Source organism: Paroedura picta, chromosome 2 (genome assembly GCF_049243985.1).
Source record: "Paroedura picta isolate Pp20150507F chromosome 2, Ppicta_v3.0, whole genome shotgun sequence".
NCBI classification, from domain to species: Eukaryota; Metazoa; Chordata; class Lepidosauria; order Squamata; family Gekkonidae; genus Paroedura; species Paroedura picta.
This window is the reverse complement of record NC_135370.1, coordinates 170038918-170061804: the sequence shown is the minus strand read 5'-3', so window position 1 is coordinate 170061804 and position 22887 is coordinate 170038918. Positions and strand designations below refer to the sequence as shown.

At 49.2% G+C, this 22887-nt stretch overlaps 1 protein-coding gene across 3 annotated transcripts in view; it reads right to left on the bottom strand.

Moving 5' to 3' along the window:
• Nucleotides 1-2141: 2141 nt before the first annotated feature.
• KIF26A (kinesin family member 26A) overlaps nt 2142-22887 on the bottom strand; it is a 205902-nt gene continuing 185156 nt past the window's right edge. For all 3 annotated transcript variants that reach the window (XM_077323808.1, XM_077323809.1, XM_077323810.1), the window contains 8 exons: nt 22692-22875; nt 21160-21319; nt 19066-19228; nt 14933-18272; nt 8190-8380; nt 7685-7705; nt 6517-6667; nt 2142-5363 (listed from right to left, as the gene is read on the bottom strand). In XM_077323808.1, the coding sequence (XP_077179923.1) occupies nt 5185-5363; nt 6517-6667; nt 7685-7705; nt 8190-8380; nt 14933-18272; nt 19066-19228; nt 21160-21319; nt 22692-22875 (4389 nt within the window). In that variant the 3' untranslated portion in view covers nt 2142-5184. The remainder of the gene's footprint in view (nt 5364-6516; nt 6668-7684; nt 7706-8189; nt 8381-14932; nt 18273-19065; nt 19229-21159; nt 21320-22691; nt 22876-22887) is intronic.

The following is a 22887-nucleotide window of genomic DNA, read 5'->3' as shown; positions in this document are numbered from 1 at the left end:
AAATAATTAACAAGTTTTACATTATTTTTATTGTTCAGCTCAACTTTTGAGTTCCTACCTGTTAAGGTTGGGTTTTGCTCCTTTTTCGGTTTAGCATGAGCTGTTATGATGTCACAGCATGTGTAATAGCCTCTTTCCCCAAGCACGTTGTGACTTTTGTTCTTCTTGCTACGCTTTATACTCCTCTCCCAGCTTGGTGTAGTGGTTGAGAGTGTGGGCTTCTAATTTGTCAAGCTAGGTTTGATTCCCCACTCCTCCCCAACATGCAGCCAGCTGGGTGGCCTTGGGCTCGCCACGGCACTGATCAAGCTGGAAGCCGCTTTGACACTCCTTCGGGTAGAGAAAAGCGGCATATAAGAACCGACTCTTCCTCCTCCTTCTTTTTCTTCCTCCTCCCCCATAGATGCGTTTCCTCGAAGGCTAAATTCCACATCCATTGAAATAATCTGAGTTACTTCCCTGGAATGGCCCTTCTAAAAATGCTTCCTGAGATGGGAATCGTCGTAAATGTGCTCTCATCCTTCCCCTTCCAACATCTGTGTTCAATTATTTTAGCTGGACCTGCTGGGTGCCAGTAATTGAAGGAAGAGGGGATTTGAGAGAGACAGTAATTGCATCCCCCAGTGGCACGGGGCCAGGTGGTTTGACCTTGCAAGCCTCCGATACCTCGGCTCTTGTGCCCTCCTGTTCCGATCCTATCCATCACCTCCTAGCTGGGACAGGCAGCCTGCTTCTCCTCGCATTGTGGGATTGGGGTGTGTGAGAAGAGCAGGACCGTACATGTAATCCTTGCTCCTACATGTTCATTTCACGGTCACAATAAAGCGCACGTGCAGAGTATGGTGCAGCCCTAGGCCTTCTTGCCCTGCGTAATTGAAAACCTCAGGCTGAACGTACCGGAGATCTTTCCTGATTAAGTCTGGGGATAAGATCAACAATCCCACTCCCCCAAGCCTTCCGGCTCAAGAAGACGGAGACGGAGAAGAAGAGTTGGGTTTTGTACCCTCCGTTTTCACTCCCCATAGGTTCTAAAGGTCAGGGGTGGTCAACCTGTGGTCCTCCAGATGTTCATGGACGACAATTCCCAGGAGCCCCTGCCAGTGCTGTGGAACAGATCGTAAACCATGTGGAACAGATAGTAAACCATGAGTTTCTACAAGGTAGAAAGGTGTCTAATCAGTGTTTTAAATCAGGCTTTCTCAATCAAGGTTTCATAGGTTTCATAGAACCCTGGGTTTTCTTGAAAGCCCTGGGAGGGTTCCCCAAGTGGATGGAATATATTTTAAAAATTCTTTAAACATATACTGGGTGATATGACCCTATATGGTCATGTTGAGCCGCCTCCCCCTCCCCAACTGGCCAATGATAGGAAGGGGAGGGGATGGGAAGGGGAGGGACCCCAAGTGGGCTTCCCAATTATATTCTGCACGATTGCGCCGCTTCTGGGGTTTCTTGAAGCCTGAAGAATGTTTCAGGGGTTTCTCACTGGTAAAACAAGTTGAGAAAACCTGTTTTCAGTTAATTAATTAATTATTAATTAATTAATTAATTAATACATGCCCAGTTTCCTGTCCATACCTGAGTACTGGGTAATACATGTAATGTTGAATACCCTCATATTACAACTTCCTGGGATGGACTGGACTCAGAGGTATGCCAGTTGGCACGTCAGAGAGGGCCAAAGGTTCAGTGCTACGGCATCCGCTTTGTGAGTTCAATCCAGATTTAACCAACCCCCCCCCCCACCTCCCCAGTTAAAGAGGTCAGCTAGGGGATGGTGTGAAAGTTCTCTGTCGGGGGCCCTGGAGAGTTGCTGGCTGAGCAGACCTCAACAGACTAAATTTTTCAGATCCCAAATTTGGCTATCTAGGTCACCGGGGAGTAGTTGAATGATCTGAAAGTACACTTCAATGACAGTTCGAGGGATGTACTTCCTCATTTTGAGAGGGAGAAATAGGGGGCAAATGTTCCATTCAAACTCTTCTCTTAATCAGGAGATTTATGCACATGCCGTAGTCGGCTTTCCCGGCAGGTTGGAAATAGGTTAGTTACTTTGGGACGTATTTCCTGTCTCTTTTTTGACGGAGGAAAGTGATATCTCGGTATCCCTTTCTAGCACAGAAGATCACAGGACCCATTCATCTTGAGAATCAGGAGAAATAATAACAATAGATGTATCTTTTTTATTCACATGGAAAAGCTGAAGCAAGCCATTATAGTATACATTTATACAAAGAATTTTTTTTTCCCAGGGGGGTGGAGGGAAAACCAACCCCATACAAAGCAAGATGATCAGAAAATATGGTTCCTTATGAAATGCAATCGTTACAGACACTTATCAAACTTTTTTTTTCCAAAAGTTATTCTTGTTTGGCAACAAACTGACCTCGACCCGAAAAGTGGTGTCCTTCCCGAAAAAAAGCACAAAGAGTCATGCAGCATGTATAGAAACGATCCTGAGAGTTTGCCTTCCTTAGAAAAAACGGTAAAAAGATATATCTGTCTTTCAAAGTTCATAAAAATGCAAATGCTATAGCCATTGTCAAAACTATACAAAAATATGGACCTAACTTAACATTTACTAAAAAGAAAAGATTTTTCTTTTTAAAAAAACCCCACCGCTTTGTGATTTTGGTAATAAATGTACTTTCCCACGTTCCTGCACTCGGAAAAGGTCAAAAGCCACAGTGTTGTTCCTTACAGATTTCTTCAGCTTGCATTAAGGCAGGGGTCACAAACAGCCAGATCTGAGCATATCCAACCCAGCAAGGGCTTCCCTACCCTGGGCCATGCAGTCACCCTTGATACTAGGGTGCTGGTTTGAGGGGGGGGGGCGTTCGAAACGAAAACCTTACTGAGGAGGATACAGTGTGAGGGCCTTATAAAGTCCAGCCCCTGGGTTAAGGAGATTTAGAAAAGAGGGTCAGTAATGAATGAGGTTAATTAATTAGAGAGTCAAAATATACACAAACACATGTGTTAAAATCCTGATAAAGGTTGCGTTCGATTAAGGGTTGCATCTCTTTATGCATCAGGGAAAAAATGTTCACAGTCAGAGTAGTTCAGCAGTGGAATAGGCTGCCTAAGGAGGTGGTGAGCTCCCCCTCACCGGCAGATTTAAGTAAAGGTTGGATACACACTTTTCTTGGATGCTTTAGGATGCTTTGGGCTGATCCTGCGTTGAGCAGGGGGTTGAACTAGATGGCCTGTTTGGCCCCTTCCAACTCTATGATTCTATGATTCTATCTCAAATTTTCGACAAACGTCCATTCATTGATTTTTCGCTGAAAGGACCTTTCAAGCAGCTTCATAGACAAGAAGAACAAGAAGAAGAGTTGGTTCTTATATGCCGCTTTTCTCTACCCGAAGGAGCCTCAAAGCGGCTTACAATCACCTACCCTTTTCTCTCCCCACAACAGACACCCTGTGAGGGAGGTGAGGCTGAGAGAGCCCTGATATTCCTGCTCGGTCAGAACAGCTTTATCAGTGCTGTGGTGAGCCCAAGGTCACCCGGCTGGCTTCATGTGACGGAATGCAGAATCAAACCTGGCTCGCCAGAACAGAAGTTCACACTCCTAACCACTACACCAAGCTTTCTGAAGACAGATTTGAAACACATTACTTTGGGGGGGGGGGCTTGGACAGTATCTGAAGTTGTACAGTGGTGGGTGGGGGAAAGATTCTGATGATGTTCCCACCCTTCTCCAGTGAAAAACTGACTGCTACCAAAATCAGCTTTGACTTGAAACTTTCATCAGGATTTGCATAAACATGTTTGTGCGTAATGTATAATTTGACCCCTAGCTGCCAAGGCTCTTTCTTGACTGCTTACTTCCAGAGCAGGGGTAGTCAAACTGTGGCCCTCCAGATGTCCATGGACTACAGTTCCCCGGAGCCCCTGCCAGCATTTGCTGGCAGGGGCTCCTGGGAATTGTAGTCCATGGACATCTGGAGGGCCGCAATTTGACTACCCCTGTTCTAGAGTAATCCCCTCCCTTGACTTCTATTTGGTCACTGGGAAGGGAGCAGTTTCAGGAATGTGGCCTGTGAAAGTTGCTGATACACTTATTAGGACTGTTGCCTGATTAAAGAACTTGATACAATGAGTTCTAGTCGATTTGTCAATTAATTAATAGATTAAAACTGCATCCGAATACCAACTACAGTTCCAGAGGGGGAAAAAAAGCCATTCCTTTCTTCTACATTTTGCATGTAAGAGTCAGACCAGACGCCATCTTAGAAGAGGCCAATGAGGACGGAGTGGGCGGGACGGAATGCCTTTTCAAAGATGGCGCCTACCATCTAGTGTTTTTGGTAGACATGTGTATTAAAAATAATGTTAAGCACTTTAAAAAGCTGACGTCCATTTAATCAGGAGGCACCTTTTCAATTTATCAAAAGGTTTTTCGATCGATCAACCTAACCGATTGATCGAAGATATGTTGCAGCCCTAATATTTTTTTTATATAAAAAACATGGAAAACAAACATGTTTATCATGATCTGAAAAAGGAAGAGTACAAAAACCGAATACAAACCAATCATTCTGAAATTTCATAATACACCTTTCCCCATAGATAAATGTTCATAAAAATAGGTCAAATCCTAAACCATGAAAAACCAATTATAATACATTTTTTTTTGTTCTGCTACATAAGCCAGCTTTTCTGTAAAACAAGGAGGCAAATTCAGGTATGAAAACATAATTTACTTATTGCTTTTGCTACAATTTCGTTGGGTTTTTTTTTTTTTACATATAGTCATAAATTACACTATACAGTATAAAATATTTGATAGGAATACATTTTATGGTCTGTTTAGGTTTGCTGGTTTCAATTCTAGCAACAAGTACAAAATAAAAAAACAAGTCACAAATGAACTTTAAAGGCACTTCCGCTTCTCAAATAGGAATTGGTTCTTTGTAGAATTCGTGGGCTTTTTTTTTTTTTTGCTGTCTTGTATTATAAATCAGGCTGATCTTTGTACAATTAATCGATTGCTGAGGCACCATAAAGATTTCACACATTCCAAGGATCTCAACAATTTCCAGGCTTCGACAACATTCTTTGTCGCTTTAAGTCTTCCTGCTCTCACTTCCACTTTCCAACACACGTCTTTTCTCCCCTCCTTCCCACTTGTTTTGAAAGTCTGCCTTCACCTCCTCAGGTCCCTTTGCAGACCACCTTCAAACTTCCACTTCTCGTGCTCCCTCCTGGGTGTCAGCAGCCACGCCAATGTCAAAGCAGGTGACTATCATGACGTGTGACTTGCACAGATTGACACACTGCTCCAGTTCATCAGTCACTAGCTCCAGTGCCTCCAGGTAATCCTGCGACTCCTTGTCAAGGTCGGGGTCAACCTCAACTGTATCAAGAAAAGACAAAACATTGGTCAATAACAAAACCATGGACTGTTGATGTGTGGTCACGACTCTGTGAGGCCATAAAATAACAGGGGCCATTTGAGGAGAAAGCCAGGATAGAGTGGTTGGCTATTAAGAACTCACTCCTATCAGCCTCAGGATATAGCTCAGATGGCATGCCATAAAACCTGGTCAGGAGCTTACAGATAACAGACAACCAAAACGATAAGAGTTATGTCTCAGAAAATTCCATTATGTTAGTTCACTGCCACATTTTCTGGAGTCCCATCAGTACTAGTAGGTATTGCCCAGGGACTGGTAGAGAAGCACAGCATAGGTGCAGATGGCAAGCTGGAATACTGTGCCCAACTGGACGGGCAGACAAAACCACGACGGCTGGTGTGGTGGCAGCAACTGTTAACCCTGTTCCTGGCCCAGCGGAGTAGGCCTCTTGGCTATTTCTGACATGGGGTGTGTTTGTGGCATGATGTCACATCTGGTGGGAATGTCCTGGTGATGTCATTTCTGGTGACCTGTGATTTCCAGGGAGGAAGTGGCCTGCTGACATAACTTCTGGGGTTTCTCCAAGCCTGATGAATTTCTCAGGAGTTTCTCAACAGTAAAAAGGTTGAGAAAATTTGGGCTAAGCCATAACTTAGGACAGCAGCCCAGTTACCCCAGTAGGGACCAAGCTGGCCAGGGCCTCAGATTTAAGCAGGTTGACCATAGATGGGAGATCACCAAGCAAGACTGGTTGCCAGCCAATCGCAGACCACCTCTGTCTGGAACGCCCCACAGAAGTGGTTGGCATGAATCTTGATGGCACTTTCTTCTCCTAAGTCTGGATGTCAGTGAACGACCCCCCCCCCCTTCCTGTTCCAGATACATTATTTGAGTGGGTATATTGTGCTACGCTTTAGGAAGCTTTGGGCTGATCCTGCGTTGAGCAGGGGGTTGGACTAGATGGCCTGTATGGCCCCTTCCAACTCTTCTATGGTTGTATGATTCTAATAACCTACACAGTGCTCCTAGGCCCCCTGACTGACCGAGGCTCCGCAGGAATTTGTGCCCCTGGCTCCCCTTTCTCTCCACGGCCCCGCTAACTTTAACCAAATCAAGGCGGTCAATGGCTGCGATCCACGGAGCAATACGTACATTCTCCTTTCCACTTGTTTGGGTCCAACATCAGCCTGCCTTTTGTTTCTTCCAACTCGTCCCTTAAGAGCTCGTGCTTTGCTTTCACTTCTCTAATCCGCTGATGGCGCCTCTCCAGGATTTTCAACTTGGTATTAAAATAGATCAGGCCCTTGGGGAAGACCAAACGGAAAAAAAAATGCTATGACTATCAGGGGCTGCACGCCTGCTTTTACCCCCCCTACCCCCCTCCCGAGCCCGCATCGTTCAGCTTTAAGTACTACATGGACGTGTAACATTAAACAATGAGTACGTTCTCTCCCGCCCACTACCCCTGCTGGAAGTGGACTTTCGTAGATACTAATCTAATAAAAGTGACAGGCTGTAGGCACTTAAGGCTTTTATTGCCATCCTCTGAGTTAATGTACTTCTCTTAAATGACAATTGTGTGTGCGGAGATTGTTTTCTTCCCGCAGCGCTATCATGCGATAGGAAGCCCCATGCGTAGAACTCTGATGCTTCCCAACCGCATGTCCCCCTCTAACATGCAAAGCTCGGGTTGAGCGGACATCTTCTATGGAGAGGCTGCAGGTGGAAGGAGATGTTTACTCCTTCCTCCCTATCACCTCCTTTTGGGGAGGTAGCCCCAAAATGCAGTCTTGAAGACGGGCTGGAGCAAAGTGGTGGGGGATCGAGTTGCAGAGGATCCACGGAGAGACCCTTATCGTTCATACCCATCTACAGATTTTTCCTCTGCAACTGCCCCCTGCGCTTTGCTCTCCTCCCCGGCCTAATCCTTCAGCAAAAGCCTCCCAGGCACTACCCAAGTGACTCATCGCCTACAAATGCTTGCTTTCCTTGGCAATCTTGTCCTGCCCAATGCTCCTCCACTGCAAATGCTGCCTTCCCCTTTACAATCTCCTCCATCCCGAAGCACCTCCCCTCCAAATGCCCTATCCCTTTGGCAATCTCCTCCTACCCAAAGTGCCTGCCCTGCCCTTGGCAATGTCATCCTGCCCTCCAAAAGCTCTCTTTCCCCTGTCCAAAGCTCCTCCCTTGAAAATTCACCCCTTCCCCTACATCCGGGACCCATAGCCCAGCAACTGGAGACCACGTCCTTGCTGCCTGAAAGTTCAGCCCTTCTCTATAATAAAGATCCTTATTCAGCTAGGAGATGCCGTTGACTTACCTTTTCAACATCCTGGAAAGGCTGTTGCAAAAGAAAAGGGAAGACACAAGATTTTTAAAAAATAACATTCACCACCAATGGCATTCCTTTCGCGAACTCGCCGGGCTGTTTTGCCCATCGCAAGTAAATTAAACCTCACGCAACTGTCTTGCATTTAACCAAATTCTAAGCAGGGCACTTTATGCCGTTTACATAAAGAGTTAATGACCCTTTAGAGAAGGAGGCCCGTAAAATTTCATCAGGCGAGCCACGGTTGTAAAGCGTTCCCCTAACGTAGTAGAGCAACCGGGCTTCTCCGCTCATTCCATCAGCTGCGTTCCACATAGTTAATGGCAAGCAGCAATTATTTTCTCCGACATTCGGAGAGCAAAAACTGATCATCACAGCGGCATTCGCAGCAGCCCCTCCTCCCCCAAATACTGCCAGGCCAGCACCTGAGCGGTGATCCGGCCTCGTGCGTTAGGCGATTCAAATTGCCCCGCGAGGCCGTAAAATATGTGCTGACCTCCGTTTCCTCTTGTCTGCGTCGCTGTAGTCGTTCCACGTCATCAATCTCATAAACTTTGATTTCAAAGGGCTCTTTCAAAGTGCCCGGCAAAGGTGGTAGATCAACCCACTGACCGGTGACATTTGGCTTTCTCCCCAGGGATGCGGAATCGGGGAGGGGGGCTGGGATGAGTCGACGGCGCTGGAAGCCTGGAAAACAGAAGTGGAGAATAAGCGGGGTCTCGATCAGAGTTCTTCCCCGTCCCATGCAATGAAATATCCACACTTGGGATTCTGTTTGCAGTTCTGGTCACTGTACCTGAAGAAGAGCTCGAAAAGGTGCATAAAAGAGCAAACAAAAAGACCCGGGGTTGGGAGGGCTACGGCAACAGTCCTAGGAGGAGAACACTTAGGACTGCATAGCTTAGGGCAGTCTTTTTCAACTTTTTGACTACAGAGAAGGCCCTGAAATAATTTTTCCAACTCTGAGGAGCCCCGGGAGTGATCTCAGCTGGCCACACCCCCAGAAGTTACATGTCACAGGAAGTGACATCACCACCCACGTTAACAGGCAGGCTCAAGGAGGACTGAGTGGGGGAGAGACAAATGCGGTTTAAGGCAGGAGTAGGCATACAGGCTCCGCCCCCTCCCAGGCACAGAAACCACGAGAGAACTCTTGTGACCTCAGCCTCTCCCTATCTGCTTAACCCCATCCTGAATCCTGATCGTGAGTGGATGGTTGGAATTAGAATTGGGTTTTTTGGTATGCTGCATTTATTACCCAAAGGAGCCTCAAAGCAGCTTCTAATCGCCTACCCTTCCTCTCCCTGCGAAAGACACCTTGTGAGGTAGATGAGGCTGAGAGAGTTCTGAGAGAACTGGGACTGACCTAAGGTCACCCAGCTAGCTGCACGTGTAGAAGGGATAGGGAATCAAACCCGTTTCTCCAGATTAGATGCCCCCGCTCTCAACTGATACACCAAGATGATGAGCAGGATGAGGTCAACACAGTGAACTCTAGGGGTTAAGAGTGCTGTACTAGGGCCCCAATTGTCACTTAGTTTCCCTGAATTTTCCAAAACACTAAACTTGTATCATATGAGGTTAGTCCCTACCTCAGATCATGGCTCCTCTTCTGTCCAAAATTCCACAGACAGAAGGGCCCACCGAAAACCAAGGATCTTGCCCATATGGAATTTATAGCGGAAGGCGAAACACATTTTGCCTGGGACTTCTCTTGTTGACACAGAACCTGTTCAAAGACTCCACAAGCCTCAGTGTTCAGAGCAAGTTCATAACTCTTCCATGAAGAGTTTCAGAGGGCTGTGGTCTGCTGTACAACACAGGTATCTGACAGAGGGAGTTTTGACTTTCAAAGACTCATCCCCAGAAAATCTTCTTGGCCTCTGAGATGCCTCTCAACTTGGACCTAGCTATTCTTTGTGCTGTGATGTTTTCTCCTAGGCTTAAACTGCACGTTATCTTTTCTTTCATAACAGCTTTAAAATAACCTCTCTTTTTTTGGCAACAGATTGTTTTTCATTTTTGTTTTGTCAAGGGTGGTCTGGAGATAATGTCCAAGATGGGGACTTTAACCCTCTTCCTTCCTGCTGTTCTCCTCCTGGAAAAAAACCACTTCAGAGTGGCTGGAGACAATTTGCTGGTACTTGTATCCTTCCCCCCACCCCCACGCAGCAGAGATACAAGCAGAGGGTAAGAGGCACTTTTCAGCCAGGAAGGGTAGGGAGGGGAAGCGTTAAAGAGCCCTTCTTCTTCCACCATCCTGTCCCTCAAAAAAGCAAAACCCTACAGCCAGGATTGGTTTAAGAATTCAAGGGGCCCTACCAGAATTTCAGCAGGAACAACCAGACTGGGGGTGGAGAGGCCCCCCGCAGAGGAAGGAGGTGTCACCCTAGGAGTCCTTAAAGAGGGGCAAGGGAGCAGGTGAAAATTTACTTCCCGGATCCATGGGTGGGAAGGCACTGTGAGGGACGTGTAGCATGTTCTACATGGGTAAAATGGCCTTGCCTGCATCTACATTCCGAGGTAGGGGTAGGGATTTACAATTGTTTTAAATGAATGAAAACACTATGTGTAGTTCCAGCACCAGTCATTCCCCCCCCCGAACTAAAACCTAGAACAACCTCTGAACACAGCAGCATGTGTCAAAGTGTTAAGCACTCAAAAGGTTATGCTGTAATGCATCGAGAGAGGAGAATTCCAACTGGAGTAGGGGGGTGAGAAAAAGAAACCATTTGTCATTTTCAAAAAGGTCTTATAAAGCATTTCCTCGGGCAAAACCAAACACGAATTCATCAGCCGGTAATTCTGTCTCAATATGTGTGCAACTTTACACCGCTGTTAATATTGATTTGCAGGAGAGACTTAAGAAGGGGGCCCGCAGCAAACGGAGACCGAATCGGGCCTTTAGACTGACTAGGCAGAGTGAGGCAAAATTGGCTACCGGGGCCAGGAAATGTTTTCTAATTTGATACATGCCCTGCCTGAACACGTGGGCTCAGGGCAGCTTGCTGAATGTTCAAATTAACGTGCATCTGTTTGCACGCGTCTCTACCTCATTTCATCCCAAACCTCGATTGTGTTTAAACAAAAAAGAAATCGGTCACATTGAGTTGATTGATCACCTGGTGGCGAGCCAGCTTGGGGTGCTGGCTAAGAGCGGTGCACCCCAATCTGGCGAGCCAAGTTTGATTCTCCCCTCCTCCTCCACGTGCAGCCAGCTAGGTGACCTTGGGCTAGTCACAGGCCTGTCAGAGCTGCTCTCACAGAGTAGTTCTGTCAGGGCTCTCTCAGCCCCACCTACCTCACAGGATGCCTGTTGTGGGGAGAGGAAGGGCCACCTAGTCCAACCCTCTGCTCAAGTGATTTATATGCTATACAGTCAATTTTATGTTATCCCCCCCATCCCTAAGAATTCCCGGTGTGTGTCCACAACAACACACTGGGTAAAACTCTAACCAATTGGCTCTCAGTGGGGGGGGGGGTGTCCCACCAACAGAAGAAAGGCAGTACAAGGGATCTGCCTGGCAACCGCTGAGCTCTCAGACTTCAATTGCTGTTGCCAAAGCCAGTCGCTCTAGAGACAGGCCATGGACGGCTGAGCTTCTGGGTGGGAGTCCTCTTGCACCACACCCATGCCTGTTTCAGCGCTACCAAGAGCTCAGAGACCCACTGTCTGCTTTGCAGGCCATAGATCTGGACTTCCCCCTCCAAACAAACCTCAGCCAGTGTGGGGACAGCCTGATAGCCAAGCTCCCTCTGCAAGGTCACCCACTTCTGCCTGCTGGCCTCCCGGGGGTGGGGAGAGGCACTGCCCCAGCTTTCTCCAGCCCCTTGTTCCAACGGGCCTTGATACTAGTAAAGATTGAAGATGGTTATCTTGTGGCCTGCACTAAATGTTCTTGCATCCAAAGACCTCCTGAGGTGCAGATTGGTTGTCTGTGTATGTTGAAGGGGTGGATCCAACCAACTTTTCAATAAATAAGTCATTTTCTCTTCCTAGATAAAAAAGCGCAATCAAACATCACTTCAGCAAGATATGCTTCTCGTTGCTATGGAAGAGGTTTGTCCTTCAGTCTGGCTCGTCCCAATCAAATTACACAAAAGCCCCTTCTAGTGTACATGAACACACGTGACGCTGCTTTGTACTGAACCCGACCACTGGCCCATCAAAATCAGTATTGCCTACTCAGACAAGCAGCGGCTTGCCATGATCTCACGCAGAGGTCTTTCACGCCAGCCTGGTCCTTTCTAACTGGAGATGCTGGGGATTGAACCTGGGACCTTCTGCAAGCCAAGCAGAGGCTTTGCCACTGAGCTATGGCCCCTCTCCATGACTCTTCAGGGTCTTAGGTTGAGGTCTTTCCCATCCCCTCCTGCCTGGTCCTTTTAAACTGGAGATGCCGGGGATTGAACCTGGGACCCTCTGCATCCCAAGCAGAGGCTTTGGCACTGAACAATGGTCCCTCTCCATGCCGCTCCAAGGTCTCGGAGGTCTTTCACACCACCTCCAGCCTGGTCCTTTTAAACTGGAGATGATGGGGATTGAACCTGGGACCTTCTGCAAGCAAGGCAGAGGCTTTGCCACTGAGCTATGGCCCCTCTCCATGCCTCTCCAAGGTCTCGGAGGTCTTTCACACCACCTCCAGCCTGGTCCTTTTAAACTGGAGATGATGGGGATTGAACCTGGGACCTTCTGCATCCCAAGCAGAGGCTTTGGCACTGAACAATGGTCCCTCTCCATGCCGCTCCAAGGTCTCGGAGGTCTTTCACACCACCTCCAGCCTGGTCCTTTTAAACTGGAGATGATGGGGATTGAACCTGGGACCTTCTGCATCCCAAGCAGAGGCTTTGCCACTGAGCTATGGCCCCTCTCCATGGCTCTCCAGGGTCTCAGGCTAAGGTCTTTCATCCCACCTCCAGCCTGGTCCTTTTAAACTGGAGATTGAACCTGGGACCTTCCGAGTGCCGTGCAGAAGCTCTTCCAACGAGCAACAGCCCCTCCCCCTGAAGTGGGAAGGAGTAAACGCTGATGTCAAAGAAGCTGCTCCGAACTGATTAAACCAGCGCATCTCCAATCTATTTCTAATTTCAATTGTTTGCCTAAATACACTGTAAAACTAATGAAAGCCTTGGGTCTGTAGTTAATTAGCAGCATTAATCACAAAGTTTAGTGCCCTGGGATTTTTTTTTTAAAAAAGAAACAAATTCTTTTCTCTCGCTTTAATTTTCACTTGGTAAATATGTCGATCAAAAAGACCTCCTAGACGGGTTCTTTGCAATTACAAGGATGAACATGGCGAGTTAAAAGGGATTTTTTGGTTTTAAAATAATGTATTCCAAGCCATATTCTTCAAAACGTACATAGGGGTTGTCAGAATCTTGAGTGGGGTTACAGAAGGCGATTAAGAAAGTTGCCGGTAATCAGGGGGTTAGGGCAGCGGTCCGCAAGCTTCCGCTTGCTGTGGACCGCTGCGGCGTAGTGGGCAAAGAGGGCGGCCCGGGGGCCCGCGCATGCGCGGCAGCCCCAGCGCAAACGCGCATGCGCAGACTGCCGCGCACGCGTGTTTGCGCCCAGCAGGGGCGCAAATGCGTGTGCACGGCGGTCCGCGCATGCGCGTTTGCGCCGCCGCCATGCCGGCAGCCGCGGCTTCCCCTCCCGGCCCCTCCAGGCCGCAAGCAAATCGGCCGCTAAAGCTTCTCTTCCCTCCCCTCCCGAAGTGAGAAGCTCGCCAGGCTGCGAGCTAATCGGCCGCTTTGGCGGCCGATTTGCTCGCGGCCTGGCGAGCTTCTCGCTTCGGGGGGGAGGGAAGAAGGAGCCACGGCCCGGCGCCGAGGTCTTCACAGCCCGGCACCGGGCCGAGGCCCGCGGGTTGGGGACCACTGGGTTAGGGTTCAAAACCAACCAACGGGACTATCTTCTGAACACGATCAAGTTAATTTGCTTTATTAGCACTGCAGTGGCCTACCTCATGCTCATAGTGTAGCAAGACCTGCCCAGATCCAACCAAAGCCCTCTCCACCCTGTGGCCAGGTTAGAAACCGGATTGGAATGAGTCAAGGGTTGATGTTTCTTCCAGAAAACTCTGCAGCTGTCCCACAGCCCCCCATTCAGCTACCCTACCCAGAAATGGCAAATGCCAGACCCCCGTTTTTTCCAGAAGTGGCCGGCCCACAGCCTCCTTGCGTCGGTCCGGGAAAGTGCACCCCTGCAGGAATCTCCCGCGTCACCCACTGCCGCTGAGCACCCGCCGTTCAGGCTTCCATTCATTCTGCTCCTAGTGGTTGTGCTTTGGGATCAGCTTGGGTCGATGGGTTGCTTTTCCATGATCCCCTTGTGGATGGGCCAATACTGGGGGTTCACATCCGCCCCTGCCACCGGCATGATGGTTTCTGGAGGAGCGTGGGGCAGGCGAACCGGGGAGAAGCAACCACATCTATCCCATCAAGGAACAACTGGCCCTGAAGAATCCATCAATAGGTAAAACACATTGGACAGGACTTTGAGTATCAAATGGATATTGTGATTTAAGGCCAGAAATATGCCTCTCGGGGTCTTATACACCACTCGTGACTCATATATTACAACACTTTCAGAGGGTAGCCTGCAATAAAATAGCAGAGTCGAGACCATCAAGATTTGGGGGGGGGGGGGAGATGAGCTTTGGAAAGTCAAATCTGTTAAGGGGAGCTTTGACTGTCAATAGATTATATTAGACTTTCTCAAGCAGGGTCTCGTGAAACCCTAGTTGTTTCTTGATGGCCCTGTAAAAGTTTCCCGAATGGGTAGGAGTTAATTATTTTTATTTTGGGGTTTCTCCAAGCCTGAAGAATGTTTGTCCTTCAGTTTCTCAATGCTAAAAAAATTGATAGACTTCTGTTTTTGGGACCAGCTTGGGGGGGAGGTATAATCAAGCTCTGATCTGGATAGCCCAGGCTAGCTCGATCTCATCAGACTTCAGAAGCTAAGTGGGGCTATCCCTGGTTAGTCCTTGTAGGGGAGACCGCCAAGTAGGTCAAAGGTTGCTATGCAGAAGCAGTCAATGGCAACCCCCCGATATTTGACTCTTGCTTGGCAATCCCTACAGGGTTGCCATAAATCACCTGTGATTGGATGACCGTTTCCACCAATCACCCACACTGCGGTCTACAAGGCTGATGCGCTCTAGAACATTCTGTCTGAGCACCATTGAATTCCAAGGAAACTCTGCAAACGTTTATCGGGTTGGAGGTGTGTGTTACCTGTTGACCTTTTCTTTGGGGATTTCAAACTTCTCATGCGACCTGGTGAAGAGATCCCACTTTCGCTCATGGAATCGTGCGCCGAAGACGCACTGCCAGTGGCTTCACTGTCCCGGATCATGCTCTCATAGCCGCTACTGCCACCGCTATGGTAAAAAAGAGCCGTCCTGCCCATTGCCGGTGGCAGCTCCCCGCTCAAGACGCTGCTGTTATCACTCCCGTGCCCGCTGCTGTACCGCTGGGGCCGCCGCGGGGCAGTAATCTTGCTGTACGGGGACGGCAGGGCCAAGACCTGCGACTTCTCGTCACTAAGGTTAATTCCGCTGTCGTTGCCGCTATCGGAATCCGTCGAACCTCGGAAATGGCCCATCTTGACTGAACCGCCCGACGCCAGCTCGTTCACACGGCTGTTCGCTGCCCGAATGGCTTGCTTGGTCCCCATAATGGTTCCCCGTCCCGGTTTGTTGCCAGCCCCCTGCATGGAGCGGGGGGCCGCTTTCCCGCTCAGAGGGATGTTAGACGTCTTCCCGACAGACTGAGCTAACGACTTCACAGAGGAGCTCAGGGACTTGGACCCACTCGCCGAGAGGCTGCGGCTCTTATTCCCGCTGGCTGGAGCCTTCTGGCTCGCTCCGCTTTTGGCCAGATTGTTTTTGCAGGGTAAAGGTGAGGTATATGATGGAGGTGATGTCATGCCGGAAGGGGCGGGAGGAACTCCCAGCCTTGGGACCAGCCGACCGGTTCGGCCATTGCTGACGCTCGCGTTGCCATTGTCCTTGGCCGGCATGGCCTTAGACCCGACGGAGGTCAAGCTGTCACACCTTTCAAGGGACATGTGGCTGCCATAGCGGTGGCTGGCTTCACTTTTTGAGGTCTTTGCCTTCAAACTCGACGTCGCTTTTGGCAGAGAGTGATCTCCCTTGAGGTTGCATCTGTTGCCGGGGTTTTCGGAAGCACACAGCCCAGCCCTCAGCAGCAAATCCACCTCATCCTCAGCTTTTCCCAGAGTAGCCCTAACAGACTCCAGTCCCGCGGCTTTCCCACCGCCATTTGGCAGGCCGCCATTTTTCTGCTCGAGGCTTGATTTACGGACAGGAGGCGCCGGAGGGATCGTCCCGCTTGGCCTGGGTAACATGCTCGATTTGGATGGGGCGTTCTTCTTTTTCAGGCTACCGGTGGCAAAACCGGCTTCGGTGCTTCCCCGGCCCGCACCTTCAGAAGTCCCGCAATTGCCACGGGACACAGGAACCACGCCCAGGGTGGTGGCCCCTCGTTTGAGCTGCGGCATCCTGGTGAGGCCTTCGGATTTCTTAGCCGCTCCGCTGGACGACTTGGAAGTCATTTCACAACCATCGACCACCCTCTGCGAACATGTGAGCATGGTCTGGGATTTCGCTGGCTTGGCTGAACTACCGAATTGTTGTGACTTCACCGGCTGTTTCTCAGCGCTCAACCCCTGAGCGCTTGGACAGAGCAAAGGCTCTGTGTTTTTCGCGTCCGAGTGATTGTCCGTACGAACCAGCCAAGGGTCTTCAAACATCACGTGTGGCTTTTGCAGCTCCTTACAACTGAGGGTGGTGTTGTGGGTTGAAGATGAGGTAGTTTTTGTTCTCCGGGGAAGACTGGAGTGTATCGTTTCGATCACGGGGGCATTTGGCGAGTTAGAAGGCTTAACTTTTGCTGGCTGATCGGTGACGCGAAGAGCACTTTCTGTCGGAGATGCTTTGGTAACGTCCGGGTTCGGAGGGCTTCTGTGGACACCCGAAGATGCTCTGCCTGAATTTATGCTCTCGCTCTCCAGTTCTGAAAAGCAAAACCCGCTGTCATTCAGAGTGGCTTTTAGCAGGACGGGGCCGTTAGGTCCACCGAGGTGAAAAGGTTCTTCAGACTTGTGACAGCCGTAAGAAGACTGGGCAAGGAAGCCGTCGCCTGATTGGCCCCCATCGCTCCCAATTGTACAGATACTGACTTCGCTTAGCCACGAACTGATGGAGGAACGTCTACTGCTGCTGGAGAATGGGTTCTCAGCAAAGGGCACCACAATGTCGATATTGACCCCCGAGGCGCTCGCCTGGGAGGTGTAGGCATCAAACTCGTCATTTATACTGCTAATGATGCTAACGGGCCGAGAGCCAGAGGCAAGGGCTTGCAGAGAGCAGTCGCTGTTGAAGCTGATGATGCTGGCGGGCCTTCCGTTATCCAAGATACCGCTGATGGAAAGTTCCTCAACCACGGTAAAGACAAGCTCATCTTCCCCATTAAGCTCCACGGGCTGCTGCAAAGTCACCGTCGTTGTCAGTATATCGCGGTCAAAGCACTTCCCCCGGAAAGAGGACCGGAATCGGTGGACTTCTATGCCCTCCCGTGGGAGCTCCATGTTGCCATTGCTTGACGAAAATGTGCTGCCTTCCGGGCTGGGTTCGCATTCCCCAGCCGGTTGCTTACTCATTCCCACCGGCGGTGTTCGGACCGCGTGGCTGCGATCAAACGGCAGGTGGGTCTGCTTGGCGTTCGACAGAGATGGCTGCTGCGGAGGCGGAGGAGCAGGGCTGGGTAAAGGCCTTTTTACATGAGAAGATTTTTCTTTTACGACTGGTTCGGCAGCAGCTTGGTTTTGCTCTAGGTTCGTAAAAACGCTACATGTTGGCATCTGGTAGGAATCGGCCGTAGTCTTCTTCCCCCCATCCAAATCCGCCTTGCTGCTTTCTGGGACGGTTTGCTGTTTGGCGTGTTCTGGTTTTAACGGAACCCCGTTCTTCTCTGGGCAGCCTCCGTTTTGCTGGAAATAAACATTATGCCCTTTCTTTGGAGGCCCTGGTTCCTGCAAAACTCCCCTTTTAAATGCTCCAGGAGGAGAAGGGGATTTGGATTTAGACTGTCCATTTTCAGCGCTTCCTGGAGCTGTGTTGCTGCAAGGTGTGGCGGGAGTCTCCCCGCAAGGAAACTTCACGGGCTCCTCGCTTCCATCGATGCATTCCAGCCTCTCCTGCAGCTCTGCAAAAGTGTTGCACTTGAAATGGTCTTTGTCCGAGCTTTTGGCTAGAGCAGAGTTGTCTTTGCTTCTTTTCTTGTTCAGGGAAGGGATGATGGGAACGAACTCGGGGGGGCCTTCGTTATCTGTCAGTTCCCGATCGGACAAAGCGGTACCATTGGGACCGACGTAGATGACCGTGTCGCAGGACTGCTCACTGCTTGAGGAATAGTCAGGCTCGCTGGATAAGTTCAGTGCAGGAATGTCGGGGTCAAGAGCAACGGTCCGGGGGTGAAACGGTCTCAGGTGGGGCTTTCGGATGTGGCCCTCTTCACACGAACTTTCTCCTCCAGATGAGCTGGATGCATACTGTTATTGGGAAAACAAAACAAAAATTGTATTGTTACAACTTTCAATGCATTCACAAGAAGGTAATCGCTTGACACCCGGTGGCCATGCTGATCTCATGCACCAAACCATGCCTCAAATTAGCCTGGGCTACCAGCTGAAGAAGAAGAACAACAACAAGAAGAAGAACAAGAAGAAGAAGAACAAGAACAAGAACAAGAAGAACAAGAAGAAGAACAAGAAGAAGAACAAGAAGAAGAAGATCTACTACAGCTACTACTACAATTACAACTACTACTACACGTTTTTTTGAACCCTGTTTTATACTACCCTAAGGCATCTCAAAGAGGCTAACAATCACCTTCCCTTCCACTCCCCACAAAAGATACCCTGTGAGGTAGGTGAGCTGGCTGCACGTGGAGGAAGAGTGGGGAATCAAACCTGGCTCTCCAGATTAGAGAGCCACCTCCAAATGGTTCTCAAGAGGGGTGCTATATACACCACTATATACACGAGGCAGGGCAGTAGTTTTCAGCAGCTGCATCTCCTCTCAAAGCACTAAGACAGACATTCTGGTGACCCTTCTCATGACAGATGGAGCCACGTTTCTCATTTCGGTTTGCAGCAGGCCAGAAAGATGGAATGGCTAACAGGTTGGTCTGGAGATGCCATCACGATGTCCAGAAGTGTCAGTTGACATTACTATTTCTGAATCAACAGCTGGCAATCCAGGTTTACCATCTAGAAATCTCATCTTCCCGCCCAAGGGACCCGTTCCTATGAGAACACTCTACGATTTCTGTTCGACACCAACCTTGGATTTTTTCTTCCTCATTCTGTGAATGCGTGAGGCAAGCTGGATTGTGCTGAGGGTTTCCGCATGGTTGGCTGGTGAATCTGATATATGAGCTATCATGGTTGTTCTGCAGTTGATGTTCCCCAGAGATTCCCTCAGTAGCATGGTGAGCTTGTTGTCCCTGTGGAGTACAAGACAAGCATCAACAATGATCAGAGGCATTTATGGCTCTCTCTTTTGTTGCACATCGTTCCCATTGGAGAAAAGACTCAAGGAACACCTGAAATCCGAACCTGATCTCTCAAAACAAGTACAACGATATAGGCTAGATGTCAGGAAAAAAATGTTCACAGTCAGAGTAGTTCAGCAGTGGAATAGGCTGCCTAAGAAGATGGTGAGCTTCCCCTCACTGGCAGTCTTCAGGCAAAGGTTGGATACACACTTTTTTTGGATGCTTTAGGATACTTAGGGCTGATCCTGCGTTGAGCAGAGGGTTGGACTAGATGGCCTGTATGGCCCCTTCCAACTCTATGATTCTAAAACAAAAAAGCAATCTGCATGAGATAATACGCCCCACCCCCAAACTTTGACTAGCACATGCTTCATTCATTCTTGACCACGGTTAACAAATATGGCACCCACCAGTACTTCTCTTGGCACCTGTTGGACTTTTCAGAAAGTGGGTGGTGGGCACAGCCGTTAGAAGGCAAGCGTTATTATTTCAAATGAAAGGGCTCTTCATGATGGAAGGTCAGGAGGACTGGTACGTGGTTCCATTCACCCTTCCAGCTCTCCTGCTTCACAGGAGGTGTAAGGAGGGAGGTCTTGCATTTGGCTCCACCTCCTGTGGCAGCCATTTTGGAGTGGCGCTCTCCATCCCATCTCAAAATTCCAAAGGTGCCCACAGGGATGCCTATTCTATACTCAAAGGAGCTTACAACAGCCTCATACAAAAATGAGGAAAAGTAAAGTCCATTATAAGATGTTTGGAAAGACCAATGTTCTCAGTTCCTTATGCTGGCCAAACAGACCAAACATTCAAGATGAGCTGAAACTGTGTAAGAAAATGATGTGAAATGGGGATTTTCAAGAATGGCCTTAAATGTTCCATAAAAGGCCACTGTCAACATAACCATCCTTTATATTTATGTTCAGTTTGGCCCCGTATTCTGTCCTTTTTCAGTGGCTTTGGTAATTGCGTGAGGGGGGCAGTCTTTTTTGCCCAGTCTGGCTATGGGACAACACCACAAAGTCAAGTCAAGGTAAAAACAGTAATGCTCGCCCTCATTCTGAATGAGAGAACTTTCCTGCCCCATTTGATAGACTCCTCAAATCACCATCCAAATGGGAGGCTGTGTCCAATATTATTCACCCATACCCAATTTCAGCTTGGCCTTAGACAGGGTGAACTGCAAGGGCCGCCCTCAGAGTCAACCAAATATCCTTCTCAGAGTTTTTAAGCAGAGGCTAGAGAGCCATCTGTCAGAAATGCAGATTCTGTGAACTTAGGCAGATTGCAAGTGGTTGGGCAGAAGGGATTGTGTGTGACCTTGGCTCTTGTGGCTCTTTCTTGCATGCCCAGGGAAATGCCAATTGCCACTTTGGGGTCGAGAGGGGGATTTCCTCCAGGCCAGACTGGCCAGGGATTCTGTGGGGGGGCCGCGCATGCGCACATGCACGCTGTGCAGCCGAAATAGTGCATGTGCAGCACTTTCGCGCATGCACGCATGCACGAAAGTGCCGCGCATGCACGATTTCGGCCACGCAGCGCGCATGTGCGCATGCGCGGTGCGTCCCTTATTCCCTCTCCCCCCCCTCCCACAGTAAGAAGCTTCTCGGGCCACAAGCTTGCGGCCTGGGAAGTTTTTTACTGCGGGGAGAGGGAACCGCGGACCGCAGGTTGGGGACCACTGGACTAGATGACCCTGGAGGTCCCTTCCAACTCTATGATTCTATGAAGGAGGCAGCATTGGAAGGGCATCGCTTTTCAGACGCCACCAAACACTGCCTGTATACAACTGATGCAACTTGGAAAAGCAATCTAGAACTCAAGCCAGAAGCCAGCACTCTGACGAGCCTGCTGTAAACCGGAGAGCAGACGGATTGACTTACTTGTATGGCACATGCTTGGCACCGTTGATTAAGGCTAGAATGACGCTGCCCAAGGCAGAAAGGGAAAGGCAGAGAGAACCTCCTCCGTCCCGGCTCTTGCTTAACACCTTCTCGCAGCTTCCGAGGTCGATGAGATGTAAACGGCTGCGGCCACCCGACACTAAAAAGAAAAGGAAACCCAATAACATCCTAAGGACAGGGAACTCACTAACCCAGTTTGAAAGATTCAGGTGGGTAGCCGTGTTGGCCTGAAGCAGCACAAAATCAGCACAAAATCAGAGTCCAGTGGCACCTTTAAGACCAACAAAGATTTATTCAAAGCATGAGCTGTTGAGTGCAAGCACTCTTCCTCAGACTAAGAACTAGTCAGTTCTTGCAGAACTGCAAAAATACAGCAGAGACGACTCCGTCTGGCAACAAGCCCGCTGGATTATAAAGACCATGGGCCATCATAAAGGTAAAGGTAAAGGTGCAAGCACCGAGTCATGTCTGACCCTTGGGGTGACGCCCTCCAGCGTCTTCATAGCAAACTCAATACGGGATGGTTTGCCAGTGCCTTCCCCAGTCATTACCGTTTACCCCCCAGCAAGCTGGGTACTCATTTTACCAACCTCAGAAGGATGGAAGGCTGAGTCAACCGTGAGCCGGCTGTTGGGATCGAACTCCCAGCCTCATGGGCAGAGCTTTCAGACAGCATGTCGGCTGCCTTACCACCCTGCGCCATAAGAGGCTCATTTAAAATGTTACCTTTAAAAGCCCATTAAAACAATTCTGGACAATCATCCAAATACTGAACAGACTCCTAAAAGATTTTAAAACCATGGCGGTCTACAACCCACTAACCCCCCAGAAATCTAGTACAGGAATGGGAGGAGAGAGTGCAGATGACATATCAGGTGTTTACGCTCTTAACAATTGGGGGGGGGGGGGTCAGATCTTCCTTGCCACACCAGCCTCAACCACAGACCTGGCGGAAGAGTTCCGTTTTGCAGGCCCTGCGGAATGCCGGAATTTTTAGACAGGACGGTGGGCACTAGGGATGGGCACAAACTGGCAGCCATTTTGGGGGTCTGTTTCGCTTCTCCCCATTTGAAAAGGGAAGCAAAACAGAGGCATTTAAGCCTAATAGCTAACAAGCGGACCGCCCTGCTCAGCTGCTAGGTTTCAATAGCTCAAACCCAACTGGAAAAAAGGTTCGGGCGGGGGGGGGGGCTGATGGGAATTGTAGTCCATGAACATCTGGAGGACCACAGGTTGACTACCCCTGTTTTAGAGGGTATGTTTTCCCTTTTTTTTGTTGACATTGACTATCGTAACTTACTGCCAGCCAGTTCATGGGAGTGGCAAGTCATAAATCGAATGAATGAATGAATGAATGAATGAATGAATGAATGAATGAATGAATGAATGAACGAACGAACGAACGAACGAATGAACGAACGAACGAATGAACGAATGAACGAATGAACGAACGAATGATTTTTTCTAAAGCCCGTTCCAAAATAAACCGAATTATAGCCAGACCAACTTACTGCCCCCTTTACCGCTCTTCTCCATGCGGTACTGATAGATATGGAGGGTGAAGAGCATGTGCGAATTCCTCCGATCCTCTTCGCTGCACTCCGGTTTGCTGGTGCTCCGAGCCGCCAGCGCCGCGTCGAGGTAGAAAGCGGCTTTCTCCGCCGTCGGAGCCCTTAATTCGCTTTGATTTTGAAGCTGGAACAGGAA